The sequence below is a fragment of the Capra hircus genome, chromosome 23, assembly GCF_001704415.2.
Source record: "Capra hircus breed San Clemente chromosome 23, ASM170441v1, whole genome shotgun sequence".
NCBI lineage: Eukaryota > Metazoa > Chordata > Mammalia > Artiodactyla > Bovidae > Capra > Capra hircus.
In genome coordinates, this window is record NC_030830.1 from 43,186,451 (window position 1) to 43,209,897 (window position 23,447).

Genomic DNA, 23,447 nt, shown 5'->3' on the forward strand with positions numbered 1-23,447 from the left:
GTTAAGCTGATGGGGATACAAAATGACTGAGGTATATTTTCCCCACTCTCCCCTAGCTTATTACTCCCTTGAAAGTAGTAAGTGAGCAACAAGGCTGATGAAATGAATGCTGTGCTAAATGTATTAAAAACCATAGATGGAGCACACATTAGGATGTTATTGATGCAGGCTCAGGGAATCAGCAGCAGCTTTGTGAAAGAGGCCTGCAGGTAAACTCGGCCTTGAGAGGGGAGTTGGATTTTGATAAAGAGAAGGTGGAGATTTTAGACAGAAGGAATCACAGGAGGCATAGAAAATACAGTGAGGCCTGAAATGAAGACAGACTCCACATGCCACTGTAAAGAGTTTACATTTGATTTTATAAATTGCTGCTGCTGCTAAGTCGCTTCAGTCGTGGTCTGACTCTGTGCGACCCCATAGACGGCAGCCCAGCAGGCTCCCCTGTTCCTGGGATTCTCCAGGCAAGAACACTGGAGTGGGTTGCCATTTCCTTCTCCAGTGCATGAAAGTGAAAAGTGAAAGTGAAGTCGCTCAGTCATGTCCAACTCTTTGCGATCCCATGGACTGCAGCCTACCAGGCTCTTCCATCTGTGGGATTTTCCAGGCAAGAGTACTGGTGTGGGGTAGCATCGCCTTCTCCGATTTTATAAATTACGTATTCTTAAATAGTCTGACTTATGGGTGGCAATCTGTAGAATTTGGAGGCCAGAAGCTTTCTCCTGACAACCAGCAGCCTGTAACGGTTTCCATGTAGCTGTGTCATAGATGGTTGACAATCCACAGACCCAAAGCCAACCTTCTCCCTTTCCAACCTCCCATCTGCCTGTGTCTGTCACTGACGACATCAGCCACTCAGTCATTCAATCAAGAAATCTGCAAGTTGTCCAGAAGTATTTTCTCCTTGTGTATCCCACGATCCAGTTGACAGGAGGTGCCAGCAGGACAGGGAACCCCAGAAGAAAAAAACTTTATTTTCTGTTTTTCCCCTTTTCTCTCTCCCCCATAAGTGACAGACTTGGGTCTCTATGGTCTTTTCTTTAATTTCTCAACATTGAAAATTCCTAGGGAAATGTTTTCTTGACAGACATTGATATGATCCCTGTTGCCAATCAGATTCTGAACCTTTACAGCAGACTTCTAGGTGGGGTCCTTCTATGTTCAGACTACATTCTTCACACTGCTTTTTGGAAAACTATCTTTTCTAAAAACATGAAATTATGACAGTTTGTATAGTAGGAGAACATTCCTTAATGACAAACATATAACATACACATTACGTAAATAACATCTGTTTCTAAAAGTATGCATACAACAGGATAAAAGAAAAAGTACCATTGTCCCTGGCATAATTGTGAAATTATTGCAAGTTCCCCTTTTTTAGTCTGTTTTTTAAAAATAATCATTCTTCCCCTGGAGGTTGAAAGAGACAGACCATCTCTCTTTCTCTCTCATTCTTTCTCTCACCCTGTGTGTGTGTATAATTATGAAGCGTACTTTATAAAATTTTTCATGACATGAGAATATTGCTGTCTACTTGTTTGTTTACTTTCCGATCCAGACACTAGAACTGAAAGAAATTCTCCTAAATTTTACCTAGGAAGTTTGAGTTCAATGTGAAAAAAAGGCAATCTAATATTAAGTCTAAAAAGCCATGAGATTATCTTTTACCTGAATAATTAGCCTCTCTGAGAAAGTGGAGCTGGGGATCTTTTCTGATACTCATGAAACTTTCATTTCTTTAATTTTAATTTGAAACCAAATATGTCATTGATGGTGTTATTTCCTATCAGATAGTTAAATTCATTGCACACCCTTTTCTACCATCCTCTCAGAGGACAGATTCCTCTGGTTCTCTTATCAGTCAGGAGGCTTTCTGTTGCCTTTGATCAGCTCAATAATAAAAGTCGAAGGTTAGATTTCTTATTGAACTGCTTTACATTTTAATGATTTGGATATTTTTTTCTTCCCCTATGATTATCTGAACCTTTTAATGCTTATCCAGTGTACTTTTCTTTTGCCATTTGATCTGTTTTCAGAAATAAAGTCTCAAGAAACCTAAATTCACAGGCATATTTAATTCTTTTTCAAAAATATTTCACTGGCCCAGATAGAAACTCCACATTCAATTTTGTTAGAATGGAAGTACTTTTAAAATATTATTTGTGTCCTAAAAGATGAAATTATTTGACCTTTGGAAATATTTGAAGTTTAAATGGCTTTCAAATGTCATTTGACAAATTTGGTATAGTAACCAAATTTAATGTAGTCAAAATTTTTGTAGTTTTTTTCCTCATCTCATTCTATTCCTATTCTTTAATCACTAGCTCCCATTTTGGCAATATTTACAGCTTTAAGAGCTGCTCGAGGATATATTTATATAAAATACTTTATTTTTCAAGTAACATATTTATGTAGAATATTAATCAAAGGTCATATGTAAAGACATGGATCTTCCTTAATTTGATGGATAAAACAATTTGGTTTAACTCAATGAAAGTGGCTGGAATAAATGTCGCTATCTCAGCTTTTGATAAAGGCAGTTTATTTTAATAAAACCTCAACGTTCAGATGTAGTATAGCTAATAAACAGATTTTCAACCTAGAATTAGGGCAAGATCCTTTTTATGAACCTACTGAAGGAAAATAAATTATAGTTTAGAATTTTCTTAGCAGGGAAAGTGGAGATTTTCACAATGAGATTTTAATCATATTAATGAAGACTTGGAAATGCTAATAAAATAGGAAACCTGTGTCTTGTGTCTGTAGCCCAACTGAAAAACATTCACTGCTTTGCATCTGAATATTATCTATATAGAATGAGTATCATTGCTGCTAAGTCACTTCAGTCGTGTCCAACTCTGTGCGATCCCATAGACGGCCTCCTACCAGGCTCCTCTGTCCCTGGGATTCTCCAGACAAGAACACTGGAGTGGGCTACCATTTCCTTCTCCAGTGTGTGAAAGTGAAGTCCCTCAATTGTGTCCAACTCTTAGCGACTGCATGAACTGCAGCCTACCAGGCTCCTCCATCCATGCGATTTTCCAGGCAAGAGTACTGGAGTGGGGTGCCATTGCCTTCTCCGGAGTATCATTAGGTGTTCAAAATACTTAAGAAACTTGGAGTGTGTGGGAGACAAATTATTCAGGAAATATTCTAAGTAATGTGGCTAATTGTTTTCCATCGAGGTTGATGATACCCTGAAAATTAGTTATTCCCCTGTCTCTCAACTTTTAGAACGACTGTTCTCTACCACCAAAGGTATGCTGTCTTTCAATTTTTAGGCATCAAAGTGAAAAATAATACACAGTTCTCAGAAGCAAGTGGTAAAAAAAAATCTCCAAGAGAGAAAGAGCAGTAGAGTTAAATAAACAGGGGATTAAGTTCATGTAACTTCACTACAGGGTGAAGACACAGGAAGACTTACACTGAATACAAAAATGCTACTGCAATAGTTCATGACTTTATGTAAAACTCCTTGATATTCAAATTTCTTTTTCAAATAGAAATTATTGGATAAATAGGACCTGTGGTATTTTTGCCACGCTATGTGATTGATTTCTTTTTTATGTCAAGCTAATTAATTGTTGACATTCAAGAGACACAATTATTGCTCAAGTAAAGAATGCAGTCTTGGGAGGAGCTTGCAGGTTAGTGATCCCAGGCGGCTTGGACGGGGCACATAGATGCTCACAGACCCTCCCTGAGCATCTTTTCTCCTAACCCGAGCATGGGCTCCAGTAGCTGTGTCACATGGCCTTAGTTGTTCCAAGGCATGTGGAATCTTCCTGGACCGGGGATGAAACCTGTGTCCCCTGCATTGGCAGGTGGATTCTTTTTTTTTTTTTTTTTTTAATTTTTTATTGAAGGATAATTGCTTTACAGAATTTTGTTTTTGTTTTTGTTTTTGTTTTTTCCGTCAAACCTCAACATGAATCAGCCATAGATATACATATGAAAGTGAAAGTGAAGTTGCTCAGTCGTGTCCGACTCTTTGCAACCCCATGGACTGTAGCCCACCAGGCTCCTCCATCCATGGGATTTTCCAGGCAAGAATACTGGAGTGGGTTGCCATTTCCTTCTCCAGGGGATCTTCCTGACCCAGGGCTCGAACCCAGGTCTCCCACATTGTAAGCAGACGCTTTACTATCTGAGCCACCAGGGAAGTCCTGGTATATACATATACCCTCTCGCTTTTGAACCTTCCTCCTGTCTCCCTCCCAATCCCAACCCTCTAAGTTGATACAGAGCCCCTGTTTGAGTTTGCTGAGCCAAAGAGCAAATTCCCATTGGCTATCTATTTTACATATGGTAATGTAAGTTCCTATGTTACTTTTTCCATAAACAATGGAATATTATTCAGCCATAAAAAGGAATGCATTTGAGTTGGTTCTGATGAGGTGGATGAACCTAGAACCTATTATACAGAATGAAGTGAGTCAGAAAGAGAAAGATAAATATCGTATTCTAACACATATGTATGGAATCTAGAAGAATGGTACTGAAGAACAGATTTATGGGACGGCAGTGGAGAAGCAGACATAGAAAATGGACTTAAGAACATGAGGAGAGGAGGGCAGGTGGATTCCTAGCCAGTGGGTCACCAGAGAAGTCCCTAAACTTCACATTGACCACAAGGCTCCACCCACCTGTCAACTCTCTGAGGAGGCTGGTGTCCGTCTGTGACTGCGCCCCTTTGGATGCTCACTCCTGCAAAAGTAAAAGTGTCACTTCCGAAGAGCAAGATGGCAGAGGAGCAGGTGGACATGGAGTACATCTCTCTCCACAGACACATCAGGAATACAACTTCAGACACAGCGTGTGTGCAGAACACCAGCTGAGAGTGGACAGGAGTGCCTGACCAGTGGGAAAGAATATATACTACCATGCAAAACTTGAGATCAAGCGCTGAGCCTTTGGAGAGGGAGCACTGACTCCAAGATCCTAGACTACCAGAGAACTAAGCCTAGGGAGTATCACATAGTGCAAACTTACACAGAGGAAACCACTGGAATACAAGACTCGGCATCTCCCAACCACCAATAGCACCCTGTGCAGGACACCTCACTAAACAACAAACAAAACAAAGCTACAAACCCAATCATCTGCAGACAGCATTACCACCTCACTCAGCCTTGCCCATCAGAGGAAAAACAAACAAAAACAGCACAAATCTCACTCTATATGAAGCTTATACAAACCTCTGGACCAACCTTAGGAGGGCAGAAACCAAAAGGAAGAAAGAATTCAACCTTCTGGGGGAGGGAGGAGGGCGGGGAGTTCAGGATGGGGAACACGTGTATACCTGTGGCGGATTCATGTTGATGTATGGCAAAACCGATACAATATTGTAAAGTAATTAACCTCCAATTAAAATAAATAAATTTATGTTTTAAAAAAAGAATTCAACCTTGAAGCAGAGAAAATAAGACCTCAGACACAATAAGTTTTAAAAAAATGAAAAGACAGAGAAATACTACACAAATGAAGGAACAAACTAGAAACACCGAAGTCCAAATCAATGAAGAGGAAATAGGCAAACTATCTGAAAAAGACTTCAGAAGGATAATAGTGAAGATGACCAAAAATCTTGGAAACAAGATGGAGGAAATGCAAGAATCAATTAACAGAGACCTAGAAATATTAAAAAATAAACATACAGAGACAACACAATTAATGAAATTAAAAATACTCTAGAAGGAATCAATAGCAGAATATCTGAAGCACAAAAATGAATCAGTAAACTGGAAGATAAAATGGTGGAAATAAAGTGTAAGAATGAAAAGAACTGAGGATAGTCCTAGAGGCCTCTGGGACAATATCAAACACACCAACATTCAAGCTATAGGGGTCCCAGAAGATGAAGAGAAAAAGAAAGGGTATGAGAAAATTTTTGAAGAGATTATAGTTGAAAATTTCCCCAACGTGGAAAAGGAAATAGGCAATCAAGTCCAGGAGGCACAAAGAGTCCCATACAGGATAAACCCAAGAAGACAAGACTTATTATGTCTTGTATGATTAGTATGACAAGACTCATACTAATCAAACTAACAAAAACTAAACACAAAGGAAGAATATTAAAAGCATCAATTCTTTGACCCTCAGCTTTCTTTATGGTCCAGCTTTCACATGACTCTTATATGACTATTGGAAAAACCAGAGCTTTGACTATACAGACATTTGTCAGCAAAGTAATGTCTCTGCTTTTTAGTATGTTGTCTAGGTTGGTCATAGCTTTTCTTCCAAAGAGCAAGTGTCTTAATTTTATGGCTGCAGTCACCACCTGCAGTGATTTTGGAGTCCAGGAAAATAAAGTCTGTCACTGTTTCCATTGTTTTCCCATCTATTTGCTTTGAAATGATGGGACCAGGTGCCATGATCTTTGTTTTCTGAATGTTGAATTTTAAGCCAGCTTTTTCACTCTTTTCTTTCACTTTCATCACTCTTTATAATGGTGGTGTCATCTGCATATCTGAGGTAATCGATATTTCTCCTGGTGATCTTGACAGACACCCTTTTATATTGCAAAATTTTAAATAAGATAATAGCTATTCTAAGCCAATAGATAATTATGTTACAACCAGTAACTTGAAAACAAGTTACTTTTGTCAGTGTGCCAAGATCTAGATCCTGACCCATTGGTTTGGCAGACCATGCCCAGGACCCTTGATAGGCCAGTTTTCAGGAGAAGGCACTTTTCCGAAAATGCTAGAAAGACATGAACTTGTAAGTGGGCTGAATTGTGAAATCAGTAAAATGACTATGACTCTTCTTGCTGTTTTTTTTAAGCCTGCTCAGGATTTCAAAATCTGAATTTTGAAAGATACAAACATTTAGTCCCTAATAGTTGTATAAATACTTTCAACCACATAACACAATGTAGAAACAGAGGGAAATGATTTATGCAACCCTTCTGAGCTGTCAAACATATGTGCTAGTTCTACAAAAGTATGTTGTACCTATAACAGAGCCTAGACATTCCAATTTAACATTTTCTGTTGACTTTTACTACAGTGCCCAGGTGTTTTTTGTTTTTTGTCTGTTTTTACTATCACTAGGTCATGGTCAGTAAGGTTTTAAAAAGCTAAGTACAACTTATGTTTTAATCCAATTGCTGAGTAATTAGGAGTAAGTGAATAGTTATCTAAACATAGCATTTTAGAACTTGATACGCACACCATCTTCTGTGGATAATTTAATACATAGAGAAGGAAATGGCAACCCACTACAGTATTGTTGACTGGAGAATCCTGTGGACAGGGGAGCCTGGTGGGCTGCTGTTCCATGGGGTCACACAGAGTCGGACACAACTGAAGTGACTTAGCATGCATGCATGCATGTGTTGGAGAAGGAAATGGCAACCCACTCCAGTATTCTTGCCTGAAGAATCCCAGGGACAGAGGAGCCTGATGGGCTGCCATCTATGGGGTCACAAAGAGTCGGACACAACTGACGCGACTTAGCAGCAGCAGCAGAAGTCAGTGAGACTCAGAATCATTTCAGTGACTTTCCAAAGATTACAAAATTCATAGCAGACCAAATCAGCTGATATCGATTTAGCTGTTAGTATACTTATATGTGTGCAAAATTATTGTATTCATAATGAATGTGAAGTCAAGTGGCCCTTAGGGAGCATCACTATGAACAAAGCTAGTGGAGGTGATAGAATTCCAGCTGAACTATTATAAATCCTAAAAGATGATGCTATTAAAGTGTTGCACACAATAGGCCAGCAAATTTGGAAAACTCAGCAGTGGCCACAGGACTGGAAAAGGTCAGTTTTTATTCCAATTCCACTTGTTTCACATGCTAGCAAGGTAATGCTCAAAATCCTTGAAGCCAGGCTTCAACAATATGGGAACCAAGAAATTTTAGATGTGCAAATTGGATTTAGAAAAGGCAGAAGAAGCAGAGATCAAATTGCCAAGATCCATTGGATCATAGAAAAAGCAAGAAAATTATAGAAAAACATCTACTTCTGTTTCATTGACTATGCTAAAGCCTTTGACTGTGTGGTCACAACAAACTGTGGAATATCCTTAGAGATGGGGATACCAGACCATCTAACTGCCTCCTGCAAAACCTGTATGTAGGTAAAGAAACAACACTTAGAACCAGACGTGGGAAAATGGACTGGTTCAAAATTCTGAAAGGAATGTGTCAAGGCTGTATATTGTCACCCTGCTTATTTAACTTATATTTAGAGTACATCATGTGAAATGCTGGGCTGGATGAATCACAAGCTGGAATCAAAATTGCCAGTAGAAATATCAACAACCTCAGATATGAAGATGATACCACTGTAACAGCAGAAAGTGAAGAGGAACTAAAGAGCCTCTTGATGAAAGTGAAAAGAAGAGAGTGAAAAAGCTGGCTGAAACTGAACATTCAAAAAACTAGGATCATGGCATCTTGTCCCATCACTTCATGGCTAATAGACGTGAAAACAATGGAAACAGTGGCAGACTTTATTTTCCTGGACTCCAAAATCACTGTGGTTGGAGACTGCAGCCATGAAAGTAAAAGTTGCTTGCTACTTGGAAAAAAAGCTGTGACAAACGTAGACAGTATTAAAAAGCAGAGACATCATTTTGCTGACAAAGGCCTATATATAGTCAAAGCTATGGTTTTTCCATTAGTCATGAATGATGTGAGAGTGGACCTTGAAGAAGCCTGAATTCCAAAAAATTGATGCTTTTGAATTGCTGTGCTGGAGAAGACTCTTGAGAGTCCCTTGGACTACAAGGAGATCCAACCAGTCCATCCTAAAGGAGATCAGTCCTGGGTGTTCATTGGAAGGAGTGATGTTGAAGCTGAAACTCTAATACTTTGGCCACCTGATGTGAAGAGCTGACTAATTGGAAAAGACCCCAATGCTGGGAAAGAATGAAGGCAGGAGGAGAAAGGGACGACAGAGGACGAGATGTTTGGATGGCATCACCGACTCAGTGGACAAAAGTTTGAGCTAACTCTGGGAAATAGTGAAGGACATGGAAGCCTGGCAGGCTGCAGTCCATGGGGTCACAAAGAGTCGGACATGACTGAACTACTGAACAACGAATGTAAAGCTGAAACTTACTCTGGGGCATACACTATATTATATGTGAAATTTCACACAAAATGAATACTTTCACTTAGGCTCCAGTAGGATAAGGACCAAAATACTTATTCTTAATATCAGGCTTCCTTTTATTTCTAAAATTCATTTAGGACATTGCTTTTAACAGGCATTACAGATTTACAAATATAAATTTCTTAGGTGATCATTTATCTTGATTTCTATTACTCGGTTTTAAGGTTTTCCAGCTGTGTTGATTTTTATTACAAATGTAATTATTAAAGTGTTCTTTATTATTATTATTATTATTATTATTAATTTGAACTCCTTTTTAGCTTTTCTCCTGTTGGAAGAAAGTAAATCCTCCTCCTGTATATATGTAGGAAATTACCAAGAAAGCCTGAATACTTTCAAATGGTGCTTAATATTTTGAAGCATAAAAGATATGATGTTCACTTTTTCAATTTTTGAAAGTGATGCTGACAGTTCTGTAACGACAGAACATTAACCCAAAGTATACTTACATTTCATTAAGTATCTGGGTCATTTAAAGGCATATAGTCTTTTGGATATTTTATTTTTCAGGATTCATATTCCTATCAAGATCATATCTAAATGTATATCAGATTTGCAAGATCCTTCGTAGGAGCTATACAGTTAAATCCTAAGTAAATTTGCCCCATAATCATAAAGCAGATAATCTTTGTGCTTATATTTAGGTTAATTCAATAAACATTTATTAAGATACTACTGTGATCATCATTTTGATCTTTGCCTCTATGCCTGTAATGCTAGTCTTCCAGTTGTATGGCTAAAAATAATCTTTATTGATTTTTTAAGGCTTATTCATGAAGCCCCAGTAGTACATGTCATTCTACTTTGTACTCACCCCTAACATTCTTGCAGCAATAGAACATTTTTTTCCTTTCTCTGAATTATTTTTAGAGTGTATTACATAACAACTCATTATTTCCTTCTCTAAATGAATTTCAGTTGTATCATGAATATGAAGTTACCATAAATGTTTTGTCACTATTTATATTATTTTAATTAATTGTGTCTAGGTCCCTTCAGGAAAATTTACTAATCTGAGATAAATAAGTGGTAACTCAGATCCTTGAATCAAATTCTCTGAAACTCCTAAAAGATGCAAGATATCTCTCAAATGTTAAAAGTGACACAGAATACCTTCCTAAAAGTTTTCCAAGTCTCATGTTGCTGAGGAATGCATTTGCTTGTTTACATTTCTAATTTATCAAAAAAGAAGCAAAGTAACTAATGAAGAGGCAAGAAAAGTTTAAAAATATGTTACACGGCAGTCTAATGAATCCCATTTAATGTAAATGACCTCTGTGTTGACTTAGAAAATTAATTCATGTACCCTTTGATAAACCTTGTACTAATCAAGTATATCATTTTTGTTTCGTTAGATACAGTCATTTTGGTTATTTCTACAGCACAGTGTGATTTAGCTAACTAGCTGGAAATGTAATACCTTCATATCAGGTTTGGCATAGCTCATTTCTAATTATCATTCCTTTTCCTGAATGTAACCCACCAGTTAAAAACGTGGCTACCTTTTATATTTTGTTTTGCCTTTCTTGGCACAGCTGAAATTCTCTGTAGACTTCATATAATTTTTCTAGGTGTCTATTGAGGGTACTGGGAACCAGAAATCCTGATAAGGTACCTGGCTCTGCTGCCATCAGATAAGCTTGTCAGAAATGTGAAATCTGGTCTCCCGGATCCTGCTGTATTGTGTTATCTGTCATGTAAGAGAGATTGTCATTTGTTCTATCTTATATGTGCTAGAATCATCCATTGGCTGAATGGCTTCAATTACTTTTAACAAACAAAACCCTTTATTTATCTGTCATACATTTGTGTTCATTCCCAAAGTCTGAAGTAATTTGCTACATGATTTTTCTGGCAAATTATAAATAAATTCTTTAGATATGCTGGTCATTTTTTTTTAAATGCCATATAGTGTGAAACTATTTTTCTATTTAAAAAATCCCATTTTAGTTAAAAAATTAGTGCTAGACTGCTCCAGACATGGCTTTTAAAGTTATTTGTAAAATAAGTTTGTAAAATGGACACTTTCATTTCTTTATGTCAATGTCCATATACCATCACATCACTCATTACTGTATCATAAACACATTAATAATTGTGGATGTGACTGAAGGTTTTTCACATGTTTGATTTTCTAAAGAGTATGTAGAAGACACAGATGAGGCTGTTCCCACTAGCTTCTCCCTTCTGGCACCTCATCTCAATCATAAATAAGGAAAGGGTCATGGGAGGCCATTAGAATGATTGAAATTATTCTTCCTCAAGAAAATCTGATTGAAGTATGTTTTATTGATAGTTTAAAGAATGTCATCTTGTGTTGTTTGAACACGGTCCAGTATTTTGTTCTAGGATCTTATTGGATTAAACCAGATATTATCCGTGACCTTCTTCATCTGTGTACTTGCAGTGTATCCAACACATTATCTTAGTGGTTGCTTCCATGTGCCTATCGCCAGGGTATTTCTTTTCCTTCTTGTTTCTTGACCATTTTTGTTGCTTGGTGCCGTCACTCTTTTCAGCAGTTCTGGTGGCAATTTCAGTATGTGTGGAAAGGATCCTTTTCCTGCTCTCCTTCCACGATCTTGTCCTACATGCGTCTCAGCCCTAACTCCCAATCAGGTCCTTGATAGCATCACAGTCGGTAACTGCAGATCCTGTAGGACCCAATTCATCCTCCTCTGACCAACACTCCTGCTTGTATTTCTGGCACATGGTACCTCCGGAACCTGCTAATATCCAATGTCCACTTATTCGCTTAACTATTTATTTTTAACTTTGTGCTGTGGAAATTTTCAAAAGTAGAAAAAACAGCATATAAAACACTCATGTACCATCAACTGGCTTTCACTTTTCATCACCAATTTTGGTTCACCTTTTATAATGTGAATTAAATACAATTTTTATCTGCAGCTATATTAATGTGTCTGTTTAAAAGAAAGGATAGATATTACCTTTTATGATTATATTGCTGTTATTATAAAAAATTAATGACAATTCCTTAATATTTAATTATCATTTAGTCCCAGCGAGACCTCAGATTCATTGATCCTACCCCTGTTTCCCTGCCTCTCACATCTGTGACACCATCTCTCCTCTCTTGATCGAGTTTAAACCCCAGGATCAATCATCTTAGCTATTGAACATTGTATGTACGTGCGTGTTAGTCACTCAGTCATGTCCAACTCTTTGCGACCCCATGGACTGCAGCCCACGAGGCTCTTCTGTCCATGGGATTTTCCAGGCAAGGATGCTGGAGTGGGTTGCCATTTCCTTCTCCAGGGGATCTTCCCGACCCAGGGATCGAACCTGGGCCTCCTGCACTACAGGCAGATTCTTTCCCATCTGAACTACAAGGGAAATCCCCTACATTACACATCTTCTATCTCCTTCATCGTTAATTTTCACTCTTCACTGGAGCATTTCAGTTGACTGTGTGCTACATGACTGCTCCCCTCTTCACAACCACATTGACTGGTCTCATTTTAATGACTTGATGGGTTCTTAATGCTGCCCTGCAGTTACACTACCTTCATGCCCTATTGCCTTTTCTATCATCTTAGATGACTATTTATGCCCCTTTCCTCATATGCTTACATGTCTTCCATAACCCAGGGTCTTCCCATCTCACAAAGAAAATGGCAGCATTCAGAGAACATCATACCCCCCGCCACCACAAGCACCACACCTGCCCTCCCTCCACCACCTTCTACCTGGCTTCTGCCTTGGTAGTACAGTGATCTTTTACTGGCCTTTATTCCCTGTACTCTGATTATTTTACCCCTGTAGCCTGTATTTTATTGCCTACTCTAAGACTTTCCTCCAGAAACCCCCAATTCCCCATACCACCTCCAACTATCTCTTGCATCATTAATTTTCACTGTTCACTGGAGCATTTCATTAGCACATAGACCTGCTGTTACTTCTCTCACCTTAAAGTAAAACATACAACTTCCATTGACCCAGCTTAACCCACTGCTACCGCCCCAATTTTCTGCTTCTTATCGTAGCCAGATTACTCAAAAAGAGTTACCTGTACGTGCTATTTCCAGTGTCTGTCCAGCCAAGCTCTCTTAAAACCCTCCCTAGAAAGCTTTTGATCTCACTGTTCCACTAAAACTACACTGTGAAATCATCAATAACCTGTATATTACTAAATCCGATGAATAATTAATCCCCGTGTTACTTGGCCTTATGGCATGATAGCACACCCCTGAGGACACCCTTCTTGTTAACACCTTGTCTTGACGTGCCTCTCAGGATACCCCCTTTGCTTAGCTTTCCTTTGCTGCCCTACCGCTTGTACTAGACCACCTAACTTATTCACCTCGTCTCCCTTGTTGACTTGGATTTAGTCATCATATCTACCCTATGACACCCAGCTGACAGTTCTGCCCTAGACCTCCCTACGCGGCATTCCCCTTGAATATCCAGGTCCCTTGACTTTTTAATCTTTTAACTAAACATTACTCCAGCTGTACCCTCCCCTATGTCAGTTGATGACAACTTGGTCCTTGAGGTTAAAGAGCCCCAAAATCTTAAGAGTCATGCTCTTTTCCCCTCATTCTCTCTCATCCCACATTCAGCCCATACAGAAGTCCTTGCAGCTCAAAGCACCCCGTGTTGACTGTTTCTGCTCATCACTGGAGGTGACGGCTCCCAGTACCGTTCTGGTCCGGGCCACTGTAACCTCCCACTGGAATCGCTCCGGTGGTTCTAACTGGCCTCCCTGTTTCCACCATGCCTCCTAGTCTTACTGTCTGTTCTTAACACAGAGGCCAGAGCAATCTTTTTTGAACATAAATGAGACCACATTATTGCCTCAATAAAGAGTTTCAACAGCTGACATTTTATTTAGGAAATAACATGGAAAGCTTTGTAACGTCTTCAAGGCTTTCTGATAAGTTTTTCCATTTCTTGTTTTATTTCCCACCCTTGCTGTTCCTTAAACCTGAGGTAGGGCCTTTGCACTGTGGGGTCCCCCTGCTTGAGATACAATCTGTTAGGATATCCACCTTAAGGGCCTTTTTAAATTCTCTCAGAGACGCCACAGACCCCTACTTCTCAATTTCCAGGAACTCGTGACCTTCCTCATCCTGCTCTAATTTTTCCCCAGCAAACATTATCTTAAGCTTATCACGTAATTTCCCTCTTCGATGCATTGTTTATGGCCTCTTTCCCCACTTTGTAAGCTTGGCAAAGGGCAGGGATTCTGCCCTTCTCATCTGGCATGTAGTGGGTGGTCCGTTGAATGACTTCAGCGTCATTTCCTTCCCCTTGCTTCTCAGAGTCAGTATTGGTTCTGTTTTCAACTGTTAACTTGGACTCTCTCCATTTTGGGGGCCTGCTCCTTAAGGATATTTCTTTCTCTATTTACCTTTTTAATCATCTGTTTTTGTTCATTTTTTTTTCATTTACTTGTTCTGTCTGCTCTGCTAATTTTAGGCATATGTATTTAATTTTTTGGTCTTCAACTCCCCTTATACCTTTCTTATCTTGGTCCTTTCTCACTATATTTCTATTTCTAGAAGATTCTTTTTCTGTCCCTGTTCACCAAGACTTTTATTCCTAACAACTAGTTCCAGAAATCTTGCTTTCCCCTGGAAATATTTCCCATGAGAAACATTAGCACTAATTTCCACCCTTCACCTAACTGCCCCCTCCATCCACCCTGCAGACAACCTCAATTACCAAGATTCACATCTGCCCTTCACTCAACATTCTACTGAAATGCAGATTCCCCTTTGACTTAAAGCTAGTATGAAATTATTTAATGTGATAAATCTGTAAATAGTTTATTTTCAATATACATTTAGCTATTTTCTATTTTATCCACTTTTTTCTGAAAGCAAGCGCTTTCTTGGTCTTTCTCTATTGGGTATCTAACATCGTTTCCTATTTGTATCTTTAACAGGTCATTGCCTTAGCGATGGATGTATTTACAGACGTGGACATTTTCAAAGAAATTGTGGAGGCATCAACTCGAGGAATATCTGTGTACATTCTGCTTGATGAGTCCAAGTTTAGTCATTTCCTGAGCATGACCGAGAAACAGGGCTGTCACGTTCAGCGTCTCAGAGTAAGAACTCCGTACTTCATTTTCTTTTCTTCAGGTGCTCTGCCTCAGTCAAATGAGAGGCACAGTGAGCTATGTCACTCCAGGTGCACACCATATATTGAAGGTGGCGACCACAGACGGGTCCCCTTGTCCTTTTCAGATTACGACTTCATCATCTTCATGATGGTTTTATAGGGTCCTTTTCTTGATGGTGGGGCACTTAAGCTCCTGAGCTAACTTTGCTGTCAGTCATAATTAATGTTTCCGTTTTACATGGGCAACCTTGAAACAACTGACTTGAGTGATTCTTTCATTCAGCAGATGTTTCTTGTCACAATCATTTCAGTGATGTCTGAGTCATCAAGATGAAGGCGAATTTTCATCTTGTTTGTTGTCATGCTACTATAACCTGAAAGGAGCTCTTGCAGTAGGACCCTAAGAGATTTATAAAACCGTCATGTATAAATGATTTCAATTATATTAAAATGCATGATTTAAGTGACTGTTTTCTTTGAGTGCTTTCTTTTCAGGTTTTGTTTTAAAATGTACTTCTCTATCTTTATTGTTGTTATATGTTTAACAAAATTGTTACCTCTGTACTTTTTTGATTAAAAAGTTTTTATATTAATATATTTTACTTTTCAAAATATCCCCACTCTAACCATAATATTTATTTTTACATTCAATTCTAGAATATTCGAGTGCGGACAGTAAAAGGTCAAGATTATCTTTCCAAAACAGGGGCAAAATTTCATGGAAAAATGGAACAGAAATTTTTGCTGGTTGACTGCCAGAAAGTTATGTTTGGTTCCTACAGGTAAGGTCATTGTATTTACACTCCAGTATTATCAATCATTTATAGAATTTATGAGTTTCAAGCTTTAATGTAATCTGCTTAGTTATTTCTTAAAAGTAAAAGAATCCTTGCGTGGAAAACTTGGAGAGACTTGCATTTCAGTTCTGGCTGAAAGAATATTAAGTCATCAGCAAGTCACATAACTTACTTGGGCTTTAAACTCTTCCTCCCCCAAATGAGGGAATTGAATAATATCTCAGGTTCCCTAAAGATTTATAATGCTTAAGGTGTTTTTGTTCCTTATGAAAACAGTATGAAGCATAATAATTGTTCACATAAATAGAAGCTGTATCTCTTGGAAGAACCTGCTTAATGGGTTGCTCTTATTATTTTAGTATTATTAAGACCCTGATGATTCTTATGCTGTAATCACAGTGTTACTGAAAACTCACTGAAGAGTCTGACTGTTTAAATGCTATGGTAGGTGGGTTTCCCAGCCCCCGGTCTACTCCTTGGCCTCTTTCTATACTACCACTGGAGGAATACATCCATTTCTGTTCTAACTTAGCCTTTACGTTTCATTCCCAGTCCTTACAGTGTATCTGCAAGGCACTTGTTTTTATCTACATTTTATAAATGATGAAACTGAAGTTCTAGAAGGTTCAGTGGCTTGTCTAAAAACATCACAGCTAAGGACCAAAAGGCAGTTCAGGTCTGGCAACCAAGTCCAGGTCCGGCTGGCTCTAGAGTAAAGTGCTGCCTTGAAACTCCCTTATAAATTTCAGACATAGATCTTGAATGGGTCACACAGTAAGGTCATAACAATAGGCAGATAAAAATGCCAACAAACACCTGAACTCCTGGGTCACCAGAGCACAGTAGACTCACTAGTAAAGGCTGTGGGAAAAATTCAGGAGAGCTGTGGATGTCAACAGGATAAGGCAAGGGAAAAGTTTGCCTCTTGTCTTAAGAACTTAAAAGTCCAGAAAAAGGAGGCAGCGCATTGAAGGGAATGGCCATGGCAAGTTACTTTGGTTGCATGTTAATTTCTTCCTGGGTAAAAGGAGCATAATCATAGAACCTATCTTGTGTCATGAGAATTAAATGAGTTAATGCATCAAAAACCCCCAAAGGCAGCTATTATTCTAGGCATGTTTTAACTGTTAATATTTGCTCAGGGATCCTCTAGTGAAAATCCTCTTTGCAGCTTTAAAGGAAAATGTGTTAAGAGCAGTGCTTGAAGTTAATGAATTATTGCAAAGACTCATTATTTGTGTATCTATTTGTTCAGACCCGCTTGGTTTTAGAGGGGTTTTAATTGAAAATTTTAATTAAAATGAGAGTTCACTTGACTTTTGGAATGGTGTTTACTAGGTAATCTCATCCTAATGAGTGCTTTCTATTTTTATTATTAACTTTACTTTGGAGATTATCTTCAGCAATAACTTCATGTCAGCTTCGTCTTACTATTAATAGGTGATATCTTTTGAGATGACTATAACTGAGCTACTTTAAAACTGGTGTTGGGAAGAACAAACAAATAGCTACAGAAACTCTTTAGCTTCTCATCTACATCATAAGACAGAGGCAAAACTTAAGTTACTATTTGTGGAAATGAATATGGACTTGTAGGACCACAGATTATTAAAATTCATCAAAACTATTATCTAACAACTCTTCTCTCTATTATTTCATGTTAATTTCAAATAGACTTCTTTTAAAAAATGATTTTTTTAAAGGGCTTGTAGCACTTGCCATTTTTTTTTTCCTGCCTAATCATTATGGATTTTTCTTATCAGCAAATATGAGGGCAGGATCTAGTGGAACAGTTATGAACTGGTTTTTGTGGAAACTGGTTAAAAATGAACACTCTTTTGGGTAGAAATAGCTTTCAAGTCTCTGTTCTGGTATTGCCATTGTTTTCCTTGTAGGCAAATTCCGAATGCCTCCTTTTTGATGTTGCTGTTTTTACTGGAGTATAGTTGCTTTACAGTGTTGCATGAGTTTCTACTGTACAGCAGAATAAATCAGCCATACAGAGACATGTATCCCCTCTTCCTCAGATTTCCTTCCCATTGAGGTCACCGCAGAGCACTGAGAACAGTTCCCTGCGCTCTACAGTCAGTTCTCATTAGCTATTTTATACATACCTTAATTCATATTTCTTTGCCATAAAGTGTCTTTATATGCTAGGCTCCCAATGTTTCTAGAGAGGTCTGGCATCTATACTCCCAGGTCTCACGCTGTGATAGCTCACACATCGTGAGGACAGGGTTATCAGGAAGACACAGCAGTCTGGCTGCATCATGATACCAACAATGAGGACATAAAACACACAAGCTTTTCTTGACAATGTATATTGTACATTGTGTATTGCATGTATACAGTGTATACTGTAATGTGTATTGTACATGGACAATGTATGGAAATCAAATCTTGAATTGGATACCCTCATTTGAAATTGTCATAGTAAAACCTGGAAGATACTTAGTATTGTCCACAGGTTTGACTGAGAGAGAATTTTGTAAGTTTTTTTTTTATTTTTTAATCTTGTGATCTCTTTGCTTTGTTTTCAAGATTTCCTCCACGAGTTTAAATATTTTATTTTGCTGTGGACCATTTTTAGAGTCTGTTGAGTTGGTTACCGTATTGCTTCTGTTTTTTGCTTCTGTTTTTTGGCCACGAGGCATGTGGAATCTTACTTCCCTGACCAGGGATCAGACCCTCACCCCTTGAATTGGGAAAGTGAAATCTTAACCACTGGACTGTCAGAGAAGACCCCATCAGTCTGCTCTTTAGCTTCTTACTTCAACTAAGCATAATTTGCTTTCTGTGTTCAGCCAAAACATGACCACTCTTGTTCCCTTTCTTTTTCCATGTTTCTCCTTTCCCCAAAATGGTTTTCCCACTTTTCATATCTGAAATTCCTGGCTTCTAATTTCAAAATACTGCCAATCTCTTACTGTCTCTGGGGATATCCTCCTATTTGAAAGCTGATCATTCATGCCTTTGCTTGCTGTTTTTAGCAAATTTTATATTCATATCTACAGTTGGATTGAAAATTCCTGTAACAATTCACTCTTGTACCATTTCTTGTAAGTCATCCTGGTTGTCACACATCTGTACATAAAAAGTACCTTGACGTACGCTGCTCGTACCATGCGTTTAGTAAGCACACTAGAGAAAATTGAACATATCAGAATAAGATTTTTAAGTTGCACACTGCTGCTTGTGATATTTTATATGTTTTATTGTTCTGTACATTCTTTTAATATTTCCATCTGCCTTTGTTACTGTCTTCCCTGTATAAGCAGTATGCTCCTTTCATATTACCCCTCCATTATATCATGTCCATTTTTTTGAGGCCTAGCATATTACAGTGGCTTTTTCAGCTCAGTGTCGCTACATGTTACATTATCAAGATTTTCTAAAATAAGATTTAAAATTATATATGAAACTTCAAGACAAGTGTCACGTCTAAACTCTGGGAAAGAGATTTAGAAATTCCACAAAGTACAATAAAGGCATTTTTGTACATAAAAGCAGTTGTATTCTACAAGCAGAGATCTTAATTGGCATTCTAACTGGCTTGGTCTGTGAGTACTGAATTTACGGTGGACACTGAGTGAATTGAAGGATGTCTTTAGTGGCTGAGCCTGCTGCCGCAAATCCTATGTCTGTTTCCACCTTCTAGCACCCGGAACTCCATGTGCTCTTAAGACACAGAGATGAAATATGTGCATTAGCACAGACTGTCTTGCATCCCGACATATTATGACCATAAGGAATTGTAGTAATTATTCTGTCCTTATTCTCATTCTGGCTGGGAGGAAACTAATGTCCAAGTTCATGTGGAACAGTTGGCTTGGAGGAGGCCAGTTTTCTCAACTTTTCCTCCAATACCAGCTTGCCTGCACCTGACCAGGGTGCTGCATATAAAGTAGAATACCATATTTTGCTCCATAAAATCTTAGTAGGCAGAGATGTAAAATGTACACTCAGCTTTCCGTGTACTTCTCAAAATTATGGATGGATTCAAAGCCAGGACTTGAGTTGCTTTGTTATTTAAAATATGAATACAGGAGTGAGGAGACATATTGCAAAGATATAATGACTGAAGCTCTAAATTATGGTAATTAAAGAAAACAAAAATACTCGTTGTCAATATTAAATGACACATCTTAGTAGAGCTAAGTATCGTCAACATGGTTAACATTTGCCAATTTTGCTTTTTTTTTTTTTTTTCTCCAGCTACATGTGGTCATTTGAAAAAGCACATCTCAGCATGGTTCAGATAATCACGGGACAACTTGTTGAGTCTTTCGACGAGGAGTTTAGAACTCTCTACGCCAGGTCCTGTGTCCCCAGCTCTTTTGCCCCAGAAGAGTCAGTCAGGGTGAACCACGGCAAAGCCCTCTGGGAGAACGGCACTTACCAGCGCTCCGTGTCTTCCTTAGCTTCTGTTTCCAGCCAAAGAAACCTTTTTGGCAGACAAGACAGCATTCATAAACTAGATTCTAGCTACTTCAAAAACAGAGGGATATATACTCGCAATGAACATGACAAATTCAACTTAAGAAATCATGCCTACAAACCTCACTTTGTTCCCAACTTTAATGGTCCAATCCGTCAGCCTCAGCACAGTCAGTTAAATGAAAATTGGAAGAGGCACAGTTATGCCGGGGAACAGCCAGAATCGACGCCATACTTGCTGCTCAACAGGGCTCTGAATCGGAATGTTAATGCTCCTGGGAACTGGAAAAGGCCTTCAGACAGTCTCAGCGTGGCATCGTCATCCCGGGGCGGCTACGGAGGCCACCAGCACACACCTGCCCAGAGTTTTGCTGACCGCCTTGCCCAGAGGAAGACGACCAATCTTCCAGAAAGGAATTCCAACGTGCGGAGGTCTTTTAACGGGACAGATAATCATATTCGCTTCTTGCAACAACGCATGCCAACCCTTGAACATACCACAAAGTCATTTTTGCGTAACTGGAGAATTGAGTCCTACTTAAATGACCATTCGGAAGCTGCCCCTGATTCCAACGGATCTGCTCCCACCGACAGGTTTGAGGGCTATGAGGGACATGAGAATTTGAAAGCCAGCGCCCTGTACACTCACTCTCGGCTTCGTTCCTCTCTCGTGTTTAAACCCACTTTACCTGAGCAGCAGGAGGTCAACAGTTGTACAACTGATTCCTCAAATTCAACTGTCGTTGGTTCCCAGGGAAGTGACACACCTAGAAAGATCCCAGACACCCCAACAGGCGCACAGCTTATGACAGACAAACCCTCAGAGGAGTCAACACCCAAGTTCTCAATACAGCCAGAGGCACCAAAAATGCATACCTTACAGGTTCCTGAAAGCCACCCACCAGCTTTAAACTCAACTACAAATGGCCCTACGGAGTCAAACAACTATGTATATACAACCTTATGTGCAAACAAGCAGACAGAAAACCTAAAGAGTCAGAAAAATGAGAATCTGCTTAAAAGGCGCAGTTTCCCATTCTTTGACCATTCAAAAGCCAATATGAATCATGGAAATAGTAAGCATTATGTGTATAGCACACTTACCAGGAATCCAGTGAGACAACCAGAAAAACCTAAAGAGGATTTGTTAAAAAGTTCTAAAAGCATGCACAATGTGACCCATGGTGTGGAAGAGGAGGAGGAGGGGGAAGAGGAGGTTCCCAAGGGAGATCCTCCAAGTGGCACTGCTACCAAGTCAATTTCCATGGCTGCGTTGCTGGATGTGAATAAAGAGGAGCCCAACAAAGAAGTCACTTCCAAGAAAGAAGTGAAGGGTTCCCCAAATTTTTTGAAAAAGGGATCTCAGAAGTTAAGGTCATTACTTAGCCTTGCCCCAGAAAAGAAAGACAATCTATCCAAAAACAAAGCACCTGCCTTTTACAGAATGTGTAGTAGTTCTGACACCTTAATTTCTGAGGCTGAAGAGAATCAAAAACAAAAAAAATCAGAACCCAAAAATGATTCATCACCTAGGAGAAAGCATTCCTCTTCATCCAACTCTCCAGGCAGCATCCACAAGAGTAAGGAAGATGTAGCAGGACATTCACCCCAGAGGATACGTTCTCCATCCAATGAAAGTAACAAAACCATAGCTTCTTCAGGTCCAGCTGAAAGCAAGTTCTCAGAAGGAGCAGGAGATGCCTCTGCCCCCAGATTCAACACCGAGCAGATCCAGTACCGAGATTCAAAGGAGATTAAAGCAGTTGTTGTTCCTGAAAGAAAACCAACTTCTTCTCCAAGATCAAAGCCCAATGATGAGCTTCTGAGAACTCATTCAATTGATCGGCGTGTTTACAGTCGTTTTGAGCCATTTTGTAAGATTGAAAGCTCTATCCAGCCAACAAGCAACGTGCCAAATAGCAGTACACACCGCCCAGAAGTGAAATCCTCAACTATGGGCAATAGTTATGGCAGGTCCAGCCCAATGCTTAATTATAACACTGGTGTTTACCACTCATTTCAGCCAAATGAAAACAAATTTCGAGGATTTATGCAGAAGTTTGGAAACTTCATACACAAAAATAAATGAGCTACTATAATTACAAATAGACTTTAAAATATAAAATCAATGTGGCTGTAAATAGTTGTCCAAAGAACATTATGGAATGTTAGCATGGAAAAATTAGCATATTTTTATAATATGCTAATAGATTTCTATGGGGGCAGAATTTGAGGTATGATGTATGTGTTTACCAACTCACATATGTACAGTATTGTTCTGTGTGATAAAATTAGTTGTGCTTAATTACACTATAGATGGAATGTCTATAAATACATGATTTTTAAATGGTAAGACAAGTGTAATGAAATTGTTTTCTATCTGCTTGTCTTAAATGGAAGCTTTAGTGGAGAGATGGTGTATGGATTTTAGCCATTCATTGCAAACTCTTTCCTTATTAAAAATGATCATGACACTGTCAGCAGTCTTTTATACTATGTCTTTGTGGGGTTTTCATATCTTCAAATTATGAGAAAATAGGGCAAAGCATTTGTCGTTTTCAATTACTTTTCAATTCTACAGGATAACTTGTATTTTATAAATGTTTTATTAATTTTTCTGTGAAACTGGTAGGGCAGTAATAGTACAATTTAAACTATATAGCTCAGCACATTGTATATCTGAAGTATTTGCAAAGTATTGGCCTCAGGTATTTCAAATTAATCATAGAAATTTATTTTCAGAATGTGCTTATTTCCACTTTGGACCAAGGGAAACTGTTGCCACCCTGCTGAACTTTTATAGTCATTCTTTCCTTCAAACTTATAGAAAGCCAGAAGGAATTTGGAAAACCTAAATTATTCCCCTCCTTTTTCTAATATGAAGAAGACTTTAAAACTGTAACCTTCCACATAAATTTTTATCTTGGATTAGTATGAGAGTGCTTAGGTGTTTTGCTGGCAAAACTCTTTGCTTGCAAAACCCTTTGCTCTTT

General features: G+C 38.7%; 1 protein-coding gene across 1 annotated transcript in view; it reads left to right on the forward strand.

Moving 5' to 3' along the window:
* FAM83B (family with sequence similarity 83 member B) overlaps positions 1-22,934 on the forward strand; it is a 103,054-nt gene extending 80,120 nt beyond the window's left edge. The window contains exons 3-5 of the mRNA XM_018039254.1: positions 15,042-15,206; positions 15,878-16,002; positions 20,233-22,934. Coding sequence (XP_017894743.1) covers positions 15,042-15,206; positions 15,878-16,002; positions 20,233-22,543 — 2,601 coding nt within the window. The 3' untranslated portion in view covers positions 22,544-22,934. The remainder of the gene's footprint in view (positions 1-15,041; positions 15,207-15,877; positions 16,003-20,232) is intronic.